The sequence below is a fragment of the Phacochoerus africanus genome, chromosome 7, assembly GCF_016906955.1.
Source record: "Phacochoerus africanus isolate WHEZ1 chromosome 7, ROS_Pafr_v1, whole genome shotgun sequence".
Lineage (NCBI taxonomy): Eukaryota > Metazoa > Chordata > Mammalia > Artiodactyla > Suidae > Phacochoerus > Phacochoerus africanus.
The window spans coordinates 16197600-16219078 of NC_062550.1; the positions used below are offsets into that span (position 1 = coordinate 16197600).

Genomic DNA, 21479 nt, shown 5'->3' on the forward strand with positions numbered 1-21479 from the left:
CTTGGGAGAACATCCGTTCTCCTGGGGACAGGTGCATGGTTTCATGAGTCCGAATAGACTGAGCCAGGTGCCGCGGAGACAGATAGGCAGACAGACAAGCAAGGTCTGCGACCCCCACCTCCTGAGTCATCAGCAGAGAAATCTGCTGCCTCCCCGGGAATCGCATCACAGACGGTGCTCGCCACTGCCCGGGACTGTGGTGCCTTCACACAGTGGAATTGCGTTCCGACAAAGGGTCCTCCTGCTGTTTTACAGGCTCTGGGGGAGAATGGATTCCAGTCATTTTTCCCTTAACCGCACAGCAAGTGACTAATGCTCTCCTGTCGCCTGGTCGCTGGCAGGGAGCTTCGTGACAGTGAGAGAGGCCCGGAAGGATGGGGACGAAGACCACCGGGGCTGGAGCATTGCTTTAATCTGTCAAAGATTTCCTTCTGCTACCCTCCTCTCTCCCCCTCTCTCACCCCAGCTGCTCCCATTCACTTCCCGGCCTGTCTTCTCATTTCAGAACGGCGTGGTCCACCGGGACCTGAAGCTGGAGAATATACTGCTCGATGACAACTGTAATATCAAGGTAAAGCCCTTGCCTTGCTGATTGATATGCTGGACCTGGGGACTGCAGCTGGCGGGGGGCTTAAACGCTGCTCCAACCTGCCGCCTACAAATAAGGCAGCCACTTCCTTCCAGGCAGGTGGGTGGGGAGAGTCCCTGGGCTCCAGCCCTCAGTTCAGCTGAAACTGCAAAATCCAACAAGCATTTATTGATCTCCAACTGCATGCCAGACATGGTCCTCCAAAGTTGACTAAAATACCGTCTTGCCCTTGGGGATCTCGTAGTCTGTTATTATCACTGTCAGAATACTTATAACAATAACAGTAGGGCGTTTGTATTTCAGGTTGTAGTTGCCCGATAGCACTTAAATTCAGTCTCACAACCATATGAGATAGGTATTGTTATCCACAGCATTTCACAGATAGGGAAGCTGAGGCACAGAGACATTAAGTAACTTTCCTGGGGTAACCCAGTGGTTAAGTAGTGGAGTTGGGGATTGAATTCATCTCTCTGACCCACCGAGCCCAAGTGTGACCCATTCTACTGGATCTGACGGCAGGGCCCCTAGTTATTTTATCATCTATCCCTGTCACGTCTCTGACTCTCCCACCCCCGTGTCCTCCTTTTCCCTTGCAACCGTGCCACCCCAGCCGTGGAACTGGGAAGCTGACGGAAACGGGGGTGGCGGTTGCTGTTGGGAAGGAGCGCACCGGCGGGTGATGGGTTTGCTTTTATGGAGAGTATTATTGCTGGCTGCTGCCGGAGCTGGAGAAAGCTCTCCTGGCCGACAGAGTTCAAGTGCCTCCTACAGAGCACTCCGAATGGCCTTTTGATCGTGGCTGCAAAATAAGCAAATACAGTTTCAAAATAAACGGAACTCACCGCATGGGTTTCATTATGAGATGGCCTTAGCACTCCTGGCACCAGGGGTCCCTCTGATTGGCCACTGATGACGTGGGTGCTGCATCCCTGGTCCCCGACCGAGCATGGGAATGACCTTGCATCATCCTCTTGTTGTTGTTGTTGTTGCCCTCAGCTGAGCACATGCATCACACGGAGACTATTTCCTTGCAGGGACCAATGGAGTGGCTTTGGTTTTGCATTCTGTTTGCAGATCATAGTGGCAACTGTTAGTCACCACAGTCCTTTGAGAGGCCCCTGGAAGCCACTTCTGGGTGACCTCTTGTTTTTCATGAGTGGTTAACTGTGATCACTAGTTCTCTGTGGTCCATAGAGTAAGGAGGAAACAGCTAGTCAAAACAGCCTTTCTAGGAACAGGACATGAAATCTCAGGGTCTCTCCATTTCTGGCCAAGTTCTGGATTGTTCTAGAAGGATCAGTGGCAGCAGAGTTAGAAAATTCCATCCTATGTGGTTTACTAGCTGCTTGACACTGGTTGAGCCATGGTAGCCCTGCTTCCTCTGCCATAAAGTGGGGAGAGGATAATGCCCACGGGCTTGTTTTGAGGACTGAACCAGATGCTCAGTATTTAGCTTTAGCAACTGCTGAGTGCTGTGCAGAGTCCAGGTTAAGAGCAGTGGCTTTGGAGTTGGGTTGCCTGAGTTTGGGATACCCCTTACTAATGGCAGTGTTGTAGATAAATTATTCATGTATCCAAGCCTCAGGTTCCTTTTTTTTTTCTTTTTTTTTTCCTTTTTAGGGCCGCATATGAAGCATATGGAAATTCCTCGGCTAGGGGTGAATCAGAGCTGTAGCTGCTGGCCTACGCCACAGCCACAGCAATGCTGGATCCTTAACCCACTAGAGTGAGGCCAGGGATTAAACCTGCGTCTTCATGGATACTAGTCGGGTTCGTTACCACTAAGCAACAAAGGAAATTCTATCTGTTCATTTGTTAAATGAGTATTTGCAGAGTAATTACTATGTGCCAGGCCCTGTGACCAGGCCTGAAGAGTCCATGACAAACAGGAGGATTTTAGACACTATATAGTCTGAGCACTGAACTCTTAATATCCAAGGCGCCTGCTTACAAGACTGGCCCCCCGGGGAACAAATAGAACAGGAAGTCAGCTGCCCTGAGGGTGCGTGGGACCTGGGGCGTGTGGTCAGGCCATGGCTAGAGAACTGGGTTCTGGTCTGAGGGGTGCACATTCTAAGGCCTTCTGTCATCCACCCTGTTAACTTTCTCTGCAGATTCTTCCTGCCACCTGCCCACAGAGCTCTCAGAATGAAATGTAGTCTTTACAAGGCCTGGAATGTGAGCCTCTCGCTTGGGGGTTGGGTTCTTTGGTACAGCTTGACCTCTTGGTCCCCTGATGTAGTCCCAGAAGTGATAAGGCACATAGCTTCCTACTGAGTCATAGAATTCCCCAATGGAAGAGAAGAATGGTTCGCATTCTGAAAGCCATTGTGCTGGGAACAATGGGCAGGAGCCCCGGAGAATGGCTCATTTGCATAAAGCAATAGGGCAGTGATGCTGGGCCTCTCAACTCCCATGACCAGGTCCTTCATCTGGGATCCTTGACCAGTATGTAACAGCAGCTATATGGAGCATTACAAAAAAGTTTTGGTCATATTTTTTACTTAAGATTCTTAATCCTTAATTTCTGCTCCTGGCATTTGCCAAGGTCACACACTCACACACACACACACACACACACACACACACACACACCCCTCTTCCCTTTCTCTGGTGCTGTTCCTTCCTTCTGCTTCGAACTTCAGGGAATCCTTTAAGGATCTGAGAATCTTAGAGCTTGACAGAACCTTAAAGGTCATTTTCCAACCCCTCGATTGAATGATTATGGCCCAGAAAGTCTAAGTGACGAGCCCAAGCTTGTACACAGTGAATCCGTATGTTGCCACGTCCTTGTTTCCTCGCCATGTGGCACAGTGCCTGTCACACAGTAGGGCTGCTAAGCTGTTGGATTTTGGAGTGAAGGGCAGACAGCCAGGATTAGAACTCACATGTTTCACTTCCAGGCACATTCTCTTTTCATCATCTCACACCCACTTCCAAGGTTTTTGAAAATGTGTTTCAGCTGCCGCTGGTCTGTCTTCCGGCTGGATATGCTCAGCTCTTCCTGACTCAGCATCTTGCTGGAAGCATATTTAGAAAGGGCCCTTCTAGCAAAGGCAGGCAGACACATGGCCACAAGCTGGCCTCTGCGTTCAGGAGAGCTCGTGCCGTCAGTGTCTGGACTGGGGGACCACTGACCCTGAAGGTCCATTGCCAACCAGCAGAGGACGAGCAGTGTGGTACCTCTCCAAATGTGGGTCCACCCTCCATATTTCGAGGGTGGAGGGATTTTGCCAGAAAGCCTTTAAAGATGCTACTGGTTTAAGCTTTTCATATGTCACTGCAGTTTTGGCGTGAGCCCGGGAGTTTGCTCCTCTCCCCTTCCCTGCCTGATGTTGATTCACAGAGAGCACATCTGGCGTCGGGAAGTATTTATCTGGCCACTGCTCGAGGGCGAGGCTTCTAAAAATATTCACACAGTCGGTAGGCAGAAAGAATGAGAGCAATGTGCTTCTTTGGGTTGCATTCCGTACTCTGTGGACAAGCGCGTCTGCTAAAGGAGACACCAAGCACAGCGTGAATTTGCAATTAATAAAAACGGCCCGATTCACATCCCACTCTCTGGGAGAACGGAATGCCGACAGTTCCCGTCCTGGGCTCCTGTAAAAGTGCTTGACAAGGAGAAGGGGGCCAGGCGCCAGGGTCAGGCGACCTCCACAAAGAGGGCTGGGAATTTGGTGAGCTCCCCGGGCTCAGAGTAGAGGGACACAGGGGAAATGGCCCGTTGGCCTCGATGACAATGGAAACACCCGCTGGTGTGGATAAGAAGAGCAGCTCTGAATGGCCAGGGCTAAGACACGATGCAACCCCCCGAGGCTTACCAAGACCAAGCGGGGCAGCTCAGGGTGTGTGAATGTGAGGATGCTGCATTCATGCATTAATGAGTCCATTCATTTGTTTGTTCATTTGTGTGTGTGTGTGTGTGTGCTACATATATATCCATTCCTGTGCTTATTCACTTGGTGAGTTGAATATCTCCCATGAGCATTTATTTGACCACAAATATGTGCTAAGTTCCTACTGTGTACCTAGTCCTGTGCTGGATGCTGGGAATTCGATAGTGAACCAGGTGGCCAGGTCCTTGTCTTCTTGGAGCTCAGAATCTAGCTGTTGTTAAGTGAGCCGTAATAATGGCCCGTGAGAGGGATGCACAGGTAAATGAGGAAAGTAAAGTATCTGCCCTAATGGACGTAGGATTCCATTGAGGATGCAAACAACCAACAAGTAAATAAATAATGTAATTCTCTGGTGGTGATGAAATTCCAGGCAGGATGAGGATGGAGAATGAATGGCAGGTGCTATTTTAGTTGGGTGGGTGGGGACGAGGAGGTGGGGAGGGAGGTGGTGGTCAGAGAAGCCCCTTTTCATAGAACTCAACTCCAAAAATCCACCAGGTTTTTTGGCCTTTGCGCACACGGTTCCCTCTGCCTGGAATGTTCTGCTGCTGCTCTTTGCCTACCCCTCCATTGAGTCTCAGTAGCAAGGCCTCTTCTTCCAGGAAGCCTTCCCTGGTCCTCATCTCTTAGCAGGTCCATGGGGCTCTGCTGTGTACCTCATAGCCCCTTTGTAATCTGTTGTGGAAGTGCTGAGCAGGAAGTGGTGGGTCTGAACTATGGGTGGATCAGAAAGCCTTTGTTGAAGCAGTGGTGAGTGAACTGGGTTTTGAAGGATGGATAGGAGTTCGGTAAAAAGGAATGTGATGACAGCCTTAGGAGCACATGAACCGGGCAGGGCATAGAGCCTAGGAAAGGAAAGTGACATTTATTGAGCCCATGCTAGAAGCCAAAGTTGTGTCAGACCTGCCACACACCTTATTTCATTTGGTTCTCAGAATGTCTCCAGGGGGTGGGTCTGACCACCCCCATTTTACAGATGAGGAGGCTCCTGCAGCTAATAAGCAGTGGGGCTGGCCACACACCTAAGGCTGTTTGACTCGAAAGACCAGGGACCTGGTAAATTCTCCACTGCTCCCACCCAGATTTGCCCCAGACCCACAGAGTGTCCTCACATTGGTACGGTCACTTTTTTGGCCCTTGCTTCAGTGGCTTTATCTTGTCTGGAGGCAGCTTTCAGACAAGAGACTCTGCCAGTGCAGATGGTGGCCATGGCCAGGCTGCCTGGGTCGCCATGGCCAGGGCAGGGTTGCAGGGGTCGAATGTGTAGTGAGCCTGGCTAGTTCCTGTCGCCTGGGAGGCTGCTTCTGGAAGGCTCCTCCGTGCAGAGCTTTGCCAGGTCGTTGGGCTCTGTCATTTCCATTCTCTCCCGCGAGGAGGTGTGACCTTAGGTCTTCTGAAGATGCAAGCCGACTCTACTCACTTCTGCTCGCTGTTTCACTCCCTATGTCCACTTCCTGACAACTGGGGTGAGGCTGGCACGGATAGAGCCCCAGCAGTGAACTCCAGGCCTGGAAAGAGCTCCGGAGTATGTCTTCTGCAGAGCGACACGGAGAGTCCGTTTCCTCCTCAGCTACCTGAGAGCAGTAACGCCCCTTTGCATGGAGCTTTACAGCCAAAGCAGCTCTTCACCCACATCGCAGGCCAGCCATGTTCCTGCCCTGGGCCTCAGCTTCCCCATCTGCAGAATGGGGATAACGAGAGTACCCTGCCTATAAAGCTGTTGTGAGGATTTTATATTTTTGGCGCTCACTGAGCAGCAACTGGCCGGTGGCAGTGCTGCCATTGTTGCTATTATCTCATTTAATCGCACCTTGATGTGCACAGTGCTGTGTGGTGGGTGCTCTTGCAATTCCATTTTCCAACCAAGGAAACCGAGACTCGGGCGAAAGTAGTAAGTGCTCCCATTGATTGAGGCCCCACTAAGTGTAAGGCGTGGTCGAAGGCCCTTTCCACCTATCAATTCATTTGATTTCAGATCAGCCCTGTGAGGCAGCTTATATTATAATCATCACCCCCATGTTGCAGTTGAAGGAACCCAGGTTTCCAGTGGCTGGTGTGCAGTAAATCCTCTGGGGACCTTATGTCACTGCAGACCCAGACTCTGTTGGCCCGGGTTAGGGTGGTTGGGGCTGGCGAGTCCCAGTTTCTAATGAGCTCCCTCGGCCGTTGGCCCAGGAGGTGAGGCCAGGATTTGAACTCAAAACTCCAACCTTACATCCCTCGCTTTTTCCATCATCTTGCAATCAGCCCCTCGTGCTGGACACCCGTATCTCGAAAATGAATGATAATCCTTTCTCTTGGCTCTTCGGTGGGCACTGGCTCCTAGCAAATAATTGTTGGGTAAACCAAACTATCAGCATCATCCCAACAGCTGTAATTTATCGTCGGCTGGGACCAGGACCATGTCAGGGGCTTTGCATGCTCGTCAGTCTTACAGCAGCTTTATGAGGTGGGTTTTGTATTATTCTCATTTTGCTCATGAGGAAATGGGTAGCACTTCCCACCCGTCACCTAGCACTGCCTAAGTCCAAGGTCAGCTCCAGGTTCTTCTGGCTCCACGACCTCTGGTCTGTCCAGCGCTCTGCACTTCCTCTTTGTCACTGCAACAGCGTGTCTGACCGTTGCTGCTCTTATCATCCACATCAGCATCCTTTCCCAGCAGTTAGCCATCAGCAAGCTGATGCTCCCTTTTTTACTGGGTGAGCTCACAGGGCTTATTCTCTGTGATCTGAAGTTAACGGTGGTAAAACATGTGTAACATAAAGTACGATTTTTCAGTTTTCAGTTCAGTGGCATCGAGTACATGCACATTTTGCACCCATCACCTCCATCCCTCCCCAGCGCTTTTGCATCTTCCCGAACTGAAACTCTGCCCCCATTCAACACTGGCTCCCCACTCCCCTTCCCCCAGCCCCTGGCAACCACCTTTCTACCTTCCATCGCTATGGACATGACTCCTCTTAAGTCCCTCGCATAAGTGGGATCATGTAATACTTATCTGTTTGTGTCTGGTTTGTTTCACTTAGCACAGTGTCTTCAAGGTTCATCCATGCTGTAGGGAGGTTAATTCTTTTGAAACGTGCCTAATCACGTCCCCATGTGTCTTCTTAACTGATTTTCATCCAGCAGCGCGCACCTCTAGAAAGGCTTGACAACAACAAAAACACCAACAATTCAGGACGTGAGTGTGGACATCCCAGATTCCTTTTCAGAGTCTAGGCTGAATGGAATAGCCCTGGGTGAGGACAGAGGGTGGCTCCGAACCGGTACAGGGCAGGGACAAAGGCAAAGGTGGCCAGTGTGGCAGCAGAGTATGACTTTGCAAGCAAAGCCAGATGCCTCCTTGGTGGAGAGCCACCCTGGTACACAGCCGATGTTCTCTTCCAGAGACTCATGCAGAACCTGACCCCCACGCACCTGTTCTGTCTCTGTGACCTTCAGCAAAGCTTACGTCCATTGAAGGTTTTCAGTTGCCTCACAGCGAGGGGCAGGATTAGCTCATCTCTCAGGACTTTTCCAGGTTGGAACCATTTCTAGGATGTATTTTTGTTTGTTTGTTTAAGGTGCATATTATTTTAATGCATTAAGAGCTGATAAAATAAAAAGACCTCACTTGAGGAGTTCCTGTCACAGCGAAGCGAAAACAAATCCGACTAAGAACAGTGAGGTTACGGGTTCGATCCCTGGCCTCGCTCAGTGGGTTAAGGATCCAGCGTTGCCATGAGCTGTGGTGTAGGTCACAGATGTGGCTCAGATCTGGTGTTGCTGTGGCTGTGGTGTAGGCTGGAAGTAACAGCTCCGATTAGACCCCTAGCCTGGGAACCTTTATATGCCGTGGGTGCAGCCCTAAAAACACACAAAAATTAAAAAAAAAAAAAAAGACCTCACTGGACATTATAGGGTTAAGTCATTAAGACTTGCTCCTCTCAGTAAAATGCTAAAATGAACTAATAACACTTCTTTTAAAAATCCAGGTTTTTCAAATTGAAGTATAGTTGATTGATAATATTGTGCCAATTTCTGCTGTACAACAGTGACCCAGGCATACACTTATATACATTCTTTTTCTCATATTATCTTCCATCATGTTCTATCCCAAGAGGTTGGATAGTCCTCTGTGCTCTACAGTGGGATCTCATTGCTTATTCATTCTAAATGTAATAGTTTGCATCTGCTCACCCCAAACTCCCAGTCCATGGTTTTATTATGTTTAAAATCATTATTTCCCATATTTCATCTTTCCCAAACTTCCCAAATTTTTCTTTCATTCACTTCACGGATTTTGCCTTTTCCTACTATCTTCTGTAGGAAGAAGATATTTCACTTAATATCTTTCCTTAGTTAAAGTCACTTTAAAAAACATGTATTTGAGGAGTTCCCGTCATGGTGCAGTGGTTAACGAATCCGACTAGGAACCATGAGGTTGCGGGTTGGGTCCCTGCCCTTGCTCAGTGGGTTAACGATCTGGCGTTGCCGTGAGCTGTGGTGTAGGTTGCAGACGCGGCTCGGATCCCGCGTTGCTGTGGCTCTGGCATAGGCCGGTGGCTACAGCTGTGATTAGACCCCTAGCCTGGGAACCTCCATATGCCGCGGGAGCGGCCCAAGAAATAGCAAAAAAAAAAAAAAAAATATATATATATATATATATATATATATTTGAAAAAGAAACCGAACATCGTTACTTTCAACAGAAAACTAGTGTTGAGCATCATGAAGTTAATGTTACCCATGTGGATGTAAAGGTGAGACACATATTTACTGAGCTCCAACTCCGTAAAATGCTTTGGCACTTACTTTGTCGTTCCATTTTTCACCATGACTCTGCGGGGGGCAGATACTGTTCCCAGCTGACTTTACAGATGGGAAATTGAGGTTTTGAGACGTTTTCTAACCCATGGCCATTTTCCGTCTTACGGTTGATATGAGCTCCAAATTGCGTGGAATCTTAGAGTGGCAGCCCAAGTTTAAGTTGCTCAGGGATGGGAACTGTGTGTGTGTGTGTGTGTGTGTGTGTGTGTGTGTGTGTGTGTGTTGATTAATATTGCTTTTCCGTTGAAGTGCCAAGAACATGGACTAATCTAGATTTCTATTAATCTTATGTCAGCCGCAATGACAGTTTTACTGGGAGAGGCTGATAAACATCAGTCTGTGAGGATGGGAGTGGACCATAACATAAACATGCTTTTCAGAAGGGCCAGAGAAAGCAGGGACGCCCAGACTTGGAGCACTCGGGGAGGGGGGGGGCTTTGCACATGGTGGTTGAGGGTGTTTCCCATACATGTATGAGAGAGGTGTGTGTTTGGAAGCTCAGGAGGTGCCCTGGATGCCACCTACGTTCACAGTGCCATGTCAGGTCCTGCCGTAGCCACAGGCAGAGAGGACGAAGCCCAGGGATTTCTTGGGATGTTCCCGGGCTGCAGCCAGTCTGGTCCCTTCCTCTTCTGATTGACAGGACACACTTCATAAAGCTTCCAACCAACTTCCTGCCAGCCAGTCCGGGGCCTTGATAGGAAAGTGGAATTCAGGGCAATTAAGTGCAATCTGAGCCCTGAGAATGTGTTTTCTGAAGGCGGTTGGGCACCAGCTGCTTTCAATGCCATTCCATTCATTCACGGATGATTTTTACAAAATAGGCTTATTCTGGGCCTGCATTCAAAACAGATCTGCAGCCTCAGCTGGGCATGTATGCGAATCTCTCATCCTATTTATAAGCCTCAAGTGGAAATCAGTTTAGGGAAGGGTAGAGGCCGCAGGGGCTCAGCGTGTAAGGCTGGTTTACTGGGTGAAATTTGCAGTTACCCAGGGCAGCACTGGGCAGCGGTTTGCAGCTTTAGAGACACCCAGTTTACGCTGTCACTTGTTAGTGCTCCTAAGTTGAATAACCTCATTGCCCTAAACCTCAGTTTCCTCCTCTGTGAAGTGGGTTTTTAAAAATTGTCATAAAATATCCATCATAAAATTTACCATTTTAACCATTTTTAGGTGTACAGTTCAGGGGCGTGAAGTACATTCATGTTGTATGAATGGGGTTTTAGATGGGATTAGTTTAGAGGGGGCGGTGCTTAGAATGGTGCCTGATAATTGGCGGTTGTTCCGTAAGTGGTAGCTACGTTTCTTATTATCTTGTATTATCTATTATCTTGTGCTCTTCAAAATACCTCTCCTGGTGACAGATGTTTCTTAGGTGAGGGCAGGTGCCAAGCAGTGGACGATACAAAGGTGAAGGGCAGATGTGGAACCTGCCACCTGCCTCTGAGGACACAGAGTCTAGTAGGCAAGGTGCATTTATATATATTTTGTGTATTCATAGGTACCTCTATGCATAGGTATATAATATGTACATTTTAAGTAAGTCTGTGATATGCATACATTTTATATGTGTGATAATGTGTATCCATGTGTAATATATACATTGTATGTATATATGAATAGATGCACACACATGCACATGGAAGAGCGCTGCCATAAAGGATCACAAAACACTTCAAGAAGCCAAAGGAGAAGGACCCCGATGCCTATCCATCCCACATGTAATAGTCTGCCTCTACCAAACTATCCTACTGTTCAGCACGTGGAACGAATGTTCAATCTCTTGGGGCAGAACATGATAGAAGATGGTGTGAGAAAAAGAATGTATTTCTATGTATGACTCTACAGCAGAAAATGACACCACACTATAAATCAGCTATACTCGAATACAAAATAAAATAAAAACAAACCAAAGGGGAAGAGGATGATTCTGGGAGGTGTGTGGTACAGGAGACGCAAAGTTAGGTAAAGCACTGGCATAGAACTTGAAGACTTGAAAGTCACAAAGCACTTTTGCATTCAGGGTCTCCTCTTGATTAATTTTTTTTCCCTCCTCAGTCACACAATAATCCTGTGATCTGGAACAGGATAGGGCTCAAGGGTTTCCATTTTCTGGTGGGGAAACGGGCTCAGAGTGACTAAGTGACCCGCTCCATGTCACACAGATGGCTTGTGGCAGAGTTTGGGCTGTGGTATGATGACTCAGAACCCAATGCTCTGGGCTGTTTCCTCTAGGGTCCCAAGGTGGGCAAAATACAGTCATGATTGTGGGTGGCTAAAAGGTGGTGATGTCTGTTGTACAGGTGGGTGCTACACCGCTGTGGAGGCACGCAGTGTGATCTTAGTAAGCCCCAGACAGTCTTCAGATTGGTAGTTATACACGGTAATGTTCATCAGAAACATCAAGGGGTGTGATTCTGTCGCTGTGTCTCAGGGCAAGTCTGCACTGATGCGAAAATCAAGTCCTTGCAGGGAGCGATTTTAAGTACTGGCGGTGTGCAGATCCAGCAGACCTTCTGATGATGCAAAGATCTGCAGTCAGGAATCATGGTCTGGTTGTGTCACCTAGTCCTTTCCTGAAGGCTCAGGGCTGGAGAGAAAAGGGAGACCCCACTGGCAGACCCGCCCAGGGGCACCTCCGCTGCGCCAGTGTGGACCGTGACTGCAGTGCTAACAGTCCCTGGGTCTTGCTTCTCTTTGTAGATTGCTGACTTTGGGCTTTCCAACCTGTACCAGAAGGACAAGTTCTTGCAAACATTTTGCGGGAGCCCACTCTACGCCTCTCCTGAAATCGTCAACGGGAGACCTTACCGAGGGCCAGAGGTGAGCAGCTTACCTGGTGTGTATGGCTGGTGGGGTAGGAGGAGTAGGCACTGGGGAGAGAAAAGAACTGGACCCAGAAAAACGTAAAAAAAAAAAAAAAAAAAACTTCATAGGAGTTCCCATTCATGGCACAGCAGAAACAAATCCTTCCAGGAACCATGAGGTTGCGGGTTCTATCCCTGGCCTTGCTCAGTGGGTTGGGGATCCGGCGTTGCTGTGAGCTGTGGTGTAGGTCACAGATGTGGCTCGCATCCAGCATTGCTGTGGCTCTGGCATAGGCTGGTGGCTACAGCTCTGATTGGACCCCTAGCCTGGGAACCTCCATTGGCCCTAAAAAGACAAAAAAAATAAAAAACTTCATGAAAAGCAAAAAAAAATCTTTTCCTTATACAATTGTAAAAATCGTCATATACATACCTGGGAGAAATTCTGAAAAATCCAGAAATGCCTAAAAGAGAAAAAAGCTGCCTGCAGTCTCCCCACAAGCATTAACTACTTAATATTAATGTGGTTTTTTAGACTCTTTTCCAGTGTAGATCTTCATATTTCAAAAATAATTGAGATCACTACGTGTATGTGTCTGTCTTGCCTTTTTGTTTTTATATTGTGACGTCTTCTGAATTTGTTATTAAAAACATGATTTTTAATGACAAATCTTTTATTGTATGAATGTACCATAATTTATTTCATCACTTCCCTAGATTTAGACAGATTGTTTTCAAGTTTTCCCTATAACAAAACAGGCAAAACAGAAAGCAAGCGGCCTCACTCTGCAGTGAATATCTTTTTGCATGTATGTTTGAGTAAGGAAATCCATTTTAATGGCATCTTTTGATGCATGAGAAATGCATTGCTCTGTATGCCTAAAGCTTTTAAGGCCATTGTAAGAGCTAGGTATACGAAAATGTCATCTTGGAAATGAATGTGTTTTGAGTGATTCTTCATTTTTAAAAAGATAGTTCTATTTACAGAGAGATTCATCCCCCCAGGATCCTTTAAATAACAGCTCTTCAGTGGGTTGAAATATTTCCTTCTAAATATTTATCTGCTCGAGAGTGTTTGGGGGCAGGGCTGGAGGGTAAAGAGACAGATGCCAGGAGCCTTCATCAGTTGCAATGAGGAGAAGGTCTTTCTAAAATAAGAATGTAAGGGAGGAGCCTGATTCAGTTTACAAAACTGCAGAAACTCGATGCTGTGCATTTATCGTAGATAATGAAAGCTGCTTTGATCCTTGGTGATCTGTTTCCGAGGCTGCAAGCTGGCAGCCTGTGATCTGGCCAGCAAGCTTGCTTTATTTGGCCACCTGCATCTTTCTAAAAAAAAAAAATTGAGCAAACATGTAATAAATGGGAGATTTCACAGAAAAGTTTGGGTTCTGACTTCCCTTGCAAAAAAACCAAAGGATCCAGCAGTGCTGGGCTTATATTCCTGTGTGGCAGCAGCTAGCCAGAGGGGGCCGCCTGCATAAGATGGGTGCCACCCTCTGCAGTTTGTCTCCATGCCCAGTACTCCATGTTGTTCCCACCTTCTCTCTTGCTTTGTTCGTGTTTGCTGTCTGCCTGGCTGTTGTAAGCATTTGTGTTTGCCAACCCTGATCCATCTGAAAAAGGTGAGGATTCCTGGATTTGGAATCAGGAGCCCTCTGTTCTCATCTTACCTCCCCCACTGGGGAGGGGACTTCTGGAGAAACCATGTAGCATCCTTGGGCCTCAGTATTCTCATCCGTCAAATGGGGCTGAAAATAATCCAGGGGGGCCTACCTGTTCCACAAAACTATAGTGAGGATCAAAAATGATAATCTAGTCAAGAAAGTTCTTCCGTGGGTTGGGACCATGGATCTCGGTTTAAAACGGAAAGGTCAGGCTCTGAAGCAGACCCCAGCTGCATTAGATATCAGGTATCAGGCTGTGCTGGGAACCTGTCTGCCAGGTGCTAACTTCCATTGCTGGGGTTGTTGGGGGCCGCTGCTCAGGGTCTGTGATGCTCATGGTTTGGACGGCATCCCGGAATCCGCCTCCCAGCTCCCACATGTCCTGTCTCTCTCTGCTGCAGGTGGACAGCTGGGCCCTGGGCGTGTTGCTTTACACTCTCGTTTATGGAACAATGCCCTTCGATGGTTTCGATCACAAAAACCTCATTCGTCAGATCAGCAGCGGAGAGTACCGGGAGCCCACCCAGCCCTCAGGTGTGTGCCCGCGGCGGGTGAGAGGCCAGCGCACCTGCCAGGCTCCCACCTGCCACTTTGGCGTTGAAGTCTGTAAGGAGACGCCTCCTTTTTCTCTCTCTTCTCCCTGGATCTTTGCCTTCTGGTAGAGCTGGCTTGTTAGGCCGCTTTCCCCAAACCTTCCCACGTGACATTTGCTTTCGGTATGAACTTGGGCAAGTCCCTTACCCTGTTGGGACTCCACATCTCCACTATGAAGTCACATTTTGGAAAAGGTATCATGGGATGTCCCTTCCGTCCATGTAAACCCCTGTCACTGGACTCTTGGTGCACGTGGGTGGCAGCTGCTCCTTTTCACACCTTGCCCTGGCCGGGGATGTGGTGTGTGGCCACCGTTTTGCTACTTACTGCCAAAGAGCAGCTCTCTCCCACCCCACCCCCTCTAAACACACTCAGTGCTTTCAGCATCCATTGACCATCGCTCCTGATTCCCTGGATTGGTTGGAGTGCTGCTGGCCTGACTTTGGGGTGGGGGGTGTCTCACCTTCAGTTGCAATTAGATGGCAGCCAGGTCGATGGTGGGGACAGCCCGGTACGCCTTTATGGGGATTCTCCCTCCACCAGCTGCCTCTCCAGAAGGGAGGCTGGACTTCTTATGCAGCAGGCTCAGGGCTGTGAGATGGGAGGAAGAAGCTGCAGGGCCTTCCTAAGGTCTTCCTGGAAGCCAGATGACATCACTGCTGCCATGTTCTATTGGTCAAAGCAGCCAAGGCACTGACTCTTGGTGGGAGAGCATCGTGGCGGGTATGGAGGGGATGTGTACAGGCTTTGGAACATAGTTTATAGACACTTCATATACTTGCCTATATGAAGGTGATTCTCATCATTTGCAGCAGCTATGTTCTATAAAGTTGCTGTGACCACTGAGTCAGTGAATACAGAAACCTCGCACCTAGAGAAATACAGCATTGAGTCCTGTGAGCCTCTGGGCACAATGTTTTGGTGACGTGATCAGTCCCTGTCCTTGTTTCATGTGTGTGGCTGTCTGAAGGCACCTCATTTAAAATATATTATTGGTTCATGAAGGCAGGACTCAGCCAACACCACTGTAACTCAGGGCTGAGCGCATCTTATCTGACACATTTTCTCCAGAAGGCACATCACTGCCCTGTGGCCCATAGAATCACCAGACAGCACTTCAGCCCCACGCCTGGGGGCCATTTTAGATGGTGATTTCGCCACCAAAAGGTGCAGGGATGTGAAAAACGTGAACTAAACAGACCATGAAAAGGATGCTTGTTTATAGCATGAGAGCAGAAACAAAGAGGCAGTGTGCCTTGTCGCCTGGTTCCGCTTCAGTTGGGGACACACATGCGTGTTGGGCACAACTCACATTTTTTCGCCACTCTGGGGAAAGCACCCCCAGGTGTTGATTTTAGGGTTACCCGTATATTTTAGTGAGTCGGTGAATTTGCAATTAGAGAATCTCTGAATAATGAACCTTGACTGTTTTACATGTATAAATATAGATATGCAAATGTATATATAAATATAGATATGCAAATATCTGTATCTATATATTTTTCCAGTGAGCTAACCTGTGGGGTGTTTTTTTGAGATAATTCCGGGTGACCTCTGTGGCATCCTTTTGGCCTCCCCAGCTACCTGGTGCGTGCACAGTTTCCGGCACATAACAGGGGTTCAGAAAATATATATTGACCAACCGACTGAACATCCCCTTATGTTTCAGGGGTGCAGCACACCCCTGGCGCCATTGCCAGGCCCCTGCCAGCTACTCATTAGCCTCCGTCAGTAGCTGAGGGGAGGTGGCACCTTCCCAGGATATAGTTCAGTCCCCTCTTGGGAAGCCCAGTTTGATCTTAAAAGGCAATTTATAAGCTGTGAGGGTCTGTTGGTTTCTGTGCTTGGGTCCCCTTGGGGGCTTTCCCCGAATACTTTGGCAGCACAAGTTTGCAGATGGAATTTTTCAGACAGGCCGTAAACGGACAGCAGCTCGAGGTCAGCTCTCTGATCTGACAGCTCGCCAGGCTGTGGCGTATGTCCGGGGCGGGGGGACGGAGAGGAGGTGCGCTGAGGGTGTGGCTCCCAGGGTCAGGCCAGGCTTGGGGACAGGTGTGCTCCTCACCCAGGTGCGTGCTCCTCTCCATCCCTTGTGTGTCTCCCTCTCCCCTGAGAAGCCTTTTCCTCTCCATCTCAGCCCTAAATGTCCTTTGTGTACAGACACCCTTTTCCAATGACCTGAGCTCTGTGTGTTCTAAAAGCCTACCTTTGGAGAACTAAAGAGCCGTGGTAATCTACATGTTTTCCCTTTTGGTAAAATGATGTCCACCCCAAAGGAATAGTGGGGTCCTGCTTGGGGTCGGGTCTGGATGCTTTTCCCATTACCTGGGCTTCCCCACTGTGTAAAGATCCGAGTTGATGGAAAGCTCAGTAGTTTGACAGTCCTTCACTCCTATGGGGAGACAAGCTCGAAGGCCTGTGCTCTGAGGCTTTTTTGACTCTTGCTGATGCTTTTTGAGGTGCAGTCTGGAGGACAGTGGCTTCCTGCTTTAGAGTGTGGTGGGTCCAGGGCTCCCTTTGGATTTCTCCTAAAACGCGTGTGTCTCCTTAGCTCCTTCTGGAGCAGCAGCCCCCTTGCAAAGCCCAGAGTTCCATAAAATGTATCCTTACCCCTGCTTCTTGTGCTGTAGATGCTCGAGGACTCATTCGGTGGATGCTGATGGTGAACCCCGACCGCCGGGCCACCATCGAGGACATCGCCAACCACTGGTGGGTAAACTGGGGCTACAAGAGCAGCGTCTGCGACTGCGATGCCCTTCACAGCTCTGAGTCCCCACTGCTGGCCCGCATCATCGACTGGCACCACCGCTCCACGGGGCTGCAGGCGGAGGCGGATGCTAAAGTGAAGGGCTTGGCCAAACCCGGGGCCCCTGAGGTCGTGCTGGAGCGGCAGCGGTCACTGAAGAAGTCCAAGAAAGAGAACGACTTTGCTCAGTCCGGCCAGGACGCGGTGCCCGAAAGCCCATCCAAGTTGAGTTCCAAGCGGCCCAAAGGGATCCTGAAGAAGCGGAGCAACAGCGAGCATCGCTCTCACAGCACTGGCTTCATCGAAGGCGTCGTCAGCCCCGCCTTGCCCCCCACCTTCAAGATGGAGCAGGACCTGTGCCGGACAGCCGTGCCCCTGCCCAGCTCCCCCGAGGCAGAGGTGCCGGGCAAACTCAGCCCTAAGCAGTCGGCCACAATGCCCAAGAAAGGCATCCTGAAAAAGACCCAGCAGAGAGAATCGGGTTACTACTCGTCCCCGGAGCGCAGCGAGTCTTCGGAGCTGTTAGACACTAACGATGGGCTGGGTGGCCCCGTCCCGTCCCCGAGCCCCCCAGACGCAGCCAGGGCGCCTCCCCACAGCCTCTCCTGCCGCAGGAAGGGCATCTTGAAACACAGCAGCAAGTACTCAGCAGGCACTATGGACCCGGCCCTGGCCAGCCCCGAAATGCCCACACTGGAATCCTTGCTGGAGCCCGGCGTCCCCGCCGAGGGCCTCTCCCGGAGCTACAGCCGGCCTTCCAGCGTCATCAGCGACGACAGCGTCCTGTCCAGCGACTCCTTTGACTTGCTCGACTTGCAGGAGAATCGCCCCGCCCGCCAGCGCATCCGCAGCTGCGTCTCTGCCGAGAACTTCCTCCAGATCCAGGACTTTGAGAGGCTCCAGAACCGGCCCCGGCCCCAGTACCTGAAGCGGTACCGGAACCGGCTGGGAGACAGCAGCTTCTCCCTCCTCACAGATATGGACGATGTGACTCAGGTCTACAAGAAAGCGCTGGAGATCTGTAACAAACTCAACTAGCTCCCCCGGGGCGCAGGGGCGGGTTGGGGTGGGTACGAGGGAGGAGTCGGGGCAGTGGCTAGGCTGAGGAGCCAGTTACCTCTTGCTGGCCGTGACAATAGACTGAAGAAGGATTGGGGAGGTCTTGCTTTGGCTCTGTTTGCAGCCTTGAGCAGCGCCTACAAGAGAGAAGTGGGCTCTCTGCCAGTCCTGCCTCCTGCCAGTCAGAATGTGGATCCTAATTGGCATTTGCTTGACGGCACCTCCTTGAGGACCAGCTGTCCAGGGGAGGTGGTGTTGGCCGGCACTTAGCGGGCAGGGAGGAAGCATATGGGTGAGGAAGCATCTCCCTAGAAGTCGTCCACATGCTTCTGGAGGAGGGGCCAGACAGACTGGGGCCATCTGCTTTGAGGGAACTCAGCTTGTTCCTTCTGTCCTCACATTAGCAGGCTTGGTCTGACCGCAGGAGGTCGGCAGGCATGTAGATTTCAGCTAGCCGAGCTTGGGTCGGTGATCGATTGATAGTGGCTGCTGGGTGTGCTGGTTGGCGTGGCCCAGACAGGTGGGAGGAGTGCTGTGATTGAATAGTAAGGGCTGCCGTGGGGATGGGAAGTGGGGCAATAGCACTCACGCCTCCTACGTGCCATCCTTGACCTGGCTGAGCCCTGGGAAGGGTTAGTGTTGACATAGATCCTGTGGGATATCTGTTATCTCTTTGATGCCACTCGGGTGGCATGTGTTAGTTTGCTCCTCTACCTTGAATGGAAGACAGGGCCTGGGTGAGAGAGAGAATGCGCTGAACACTGCTAAGGACTGCTAAGTCAGCCCATGGTGCTCTTCTGGCTTCTTGTTGTCTGCCTCTTCTTTCCTGGTGTGTGCCTGGCTCTTCAGCACAACCTCCCGAGGGTGGGCAGGGAAAAGGATGGTGGTGTCAGAGGTCAGATCTATGGTGTAGAACATCTCAGGACCCTCTGTGGTCTTTGCGTGGATGAATGGACATTGAGCCACACCGGCAAGGGGGCAAGGGGGCAAGGGGGCAACTCGTCTGTTTAACATCTCAATATTAACTGGAACGCCGCCTCGCAGGGTCTCACCTGCATGAATGCTTTGAATGGGGGGCGATACTGTCCGTAATCTCCAAGGAGTAGCTGGCTCAGCCATTTACCCCTGTTTACTCGTGGCAGAAAACAGTGGTTTTCCCATCCACTGAGTGTAGACTCTCCTCCAAGGCAGGCGAATTTGCTTGCAGGGAGTTGGTGTGTTGGTGGGATATTTGGAGGAAAGGAAAGTCAGGCAGAAGGTGTTTTCCCCCCCAGATCTAGGTAGTCTCTGTCATGAGTTTGAAGTCCTAGGCTTCGGGGGCCAAAGTTCCAGCCATTGAACTGAGTAAGGTGCTGAAAGAGCAGAGTGGGTTGGGAGGGAGCGTGCAGGAGAGGAAAGCTTTCCTTAGAAGTCCTCAGATGGTTTGGGGGGCGGGGGAGGGCAGAGGAGGAGTGGGACAGGGCTCTTACCTTAAAAAGTAACGTAACTGGGCATTTAATCTGGACCCATAATCTGACTGTCTGGAAGTTAAGAGATGACTCCCACAGCAGGACATCTTCAGGTACTGAGTTTGGAATGACGGTCTCATGTGGGACTTTGGGCCGATTTCTCATTCTCCTGGGCCTGGCAAAGGGACCCTCTTCTTTCAAGACGGCCCACTAGCTAGCCACCTAGATATTTAAGGAGGACTTGTCTTGGAGGTATTTTGGGGGAAAACCAAGAGATAATAGTTCATGGGGAGATGAGAAGGAATTCACCTTCAGGCACAAAGAGCATTCCTTAGAATAAAACTGCCCTTTCCCTAAGGAGATGGCTCCATTTCTCCGCTTGCCACCAGCACTGGGGTCTTGGCTTGTGTTTTCCTTCTGGTTGAGCTGGGCAGGGTCCTATGGGAAGCTTCTCGGTCTCCTTTCATGCAATTCCACCTCCACCCTCAACTCCAATGTAGGGTCAAAGGGGGAAAGAAAAACCCCTGTAGATAGCAAATTATGTATGTGTGCCTGGAAGGCATTCTGCAACCTCTGAGCTCCCTCCTCCTGGACCCCATGTTATGCAGCCTTTCCTGGGCAGCCTATGCTGCCTGCCACGCTGCTGGTCCCACCCGCATGGCAGCCAGCCTGGTGGGTAGCTGTCAGTATGACTTTGGGATAACATCCACCGACTGGTCGATGCCTTTTCCTTTTGTCCAAGTGGTTGTGTCTGCTTAGTGTTTTTCATCCTTCTAGGCTTTGAAGTAAAAATGACACTATTAGGGAAAAATCATTCTAATCTCCTCCCCTCACACCCCCAAATACAGGTATGTCCTCTTTCGTCAATAGACCGAAACTGTGGGTTATGGCAAAGAGAGTCCTCCACTCAGATGCAGAGACTCCGAGTTGAGTCTTGGTGGCTTCAGTGTTTCGGGGGCTGAGTTTCCCCTTCAGTGAGAGCTGGAAGGGTGGCTTAGCTGGTCTCTCAGGCCCTGCCTAGTCCTGACATTCTGCTAACATCCCCCAATTCTAGAGGCGATGTTGACTCTGTCCTTTCAAGGAAAAACTTGGAATAGAGGGGAAAGGAAGCCCTGAAAAGCAACTCCTTTGCTTCCTGATTCAGTCCTATCATCCCTACCAGCCAGTCCCAGCCAAGAAAGTCCTGCTTGATTCATTTCCATGGAATTACGCGTGAGAGGCACTTTGACGACCTGGTGGACCAAGCAGGAGATTCCAGGTTAGCGCTCCTGGTCCTCTCCTTGCTTCCTTGGGCCTTTCAGTGTCTTAGTTTACACATCTGCCAAAGGAGTAGAATGATACTTCTTTCTTAACAGGTAAATTTCAAGGCCTGATCAGTTTTCAGGAAGTGCTTCAAGACCCCAGGCGAAATGAAAATGCTAAGTTCTCTCTGAATTTCCGTCCCTATTATAAGGTGCTGCTTCTGCAGATGACAAAGGAGCACCTTGCAGGGTGAGAATCTCAGATGGGTGTTGGCCGGGCCTGCTGCCTTGAGTACAAATGTGAATGACTGACTGACTGCTTATTGCCAAACTGGAAATGTTCTGTAGGGGTTTACTGGCATGGTATCATTCCTAGAAGAAGAAAAAAAAAAAAAGAAACTTGACTGCACATTTTTTTTTTTTTTAAATCCGTGTTGTGACTTTTATTTAATTTCTATTTTTTTGGTAATAAAAAGTTGACTTTTTTATTTGAATTTGTCTTTTTTATTTATTGGTCTGAAAGGCATTTCAAAGGTATTATAATAATATATTGGTGTAATTTAATTGGTGCAACATGTTTAATGGCTCCAGTAAAAATTGGTTTTCATTCATTGGATTGGTTT

General features: G+C 49.6%; 1 protein-coding gene across 2 annotated transcripts in view; it reads left to right on the forward strand.

Annotated features, from left to right (window-relative positions):
- NUAK1 (NUAK family kinase 1) overlaps positions 1–20130 on the forward strand; it is a 73655-nt gene extending 53525 nt beyond the window's left edge. For both annotated transcript variants that reach the window (XM_047786486.1, XM_047786487.1), the window contains 4 exons: positions 506–571; positions 11998–12117; positions 14170–14302; positions 16993–20130. In XM_047786486.1, the coding sequence (XP_047642442.1) occupies positions 506–571; positions 11998–12117; positions 14170–14302; positions 16993–18146 (1473 nt within the window). In that variant the 3' untranslated portion in view covers positions 18147–20130. The remainder of the gene's footprint in view (positions 1–505; positions 572–11997; positions 12118–14169; positions 14303–16992) is intronic.
- Positions 20131–21479: the final 1349 nt, after the last annotated feature.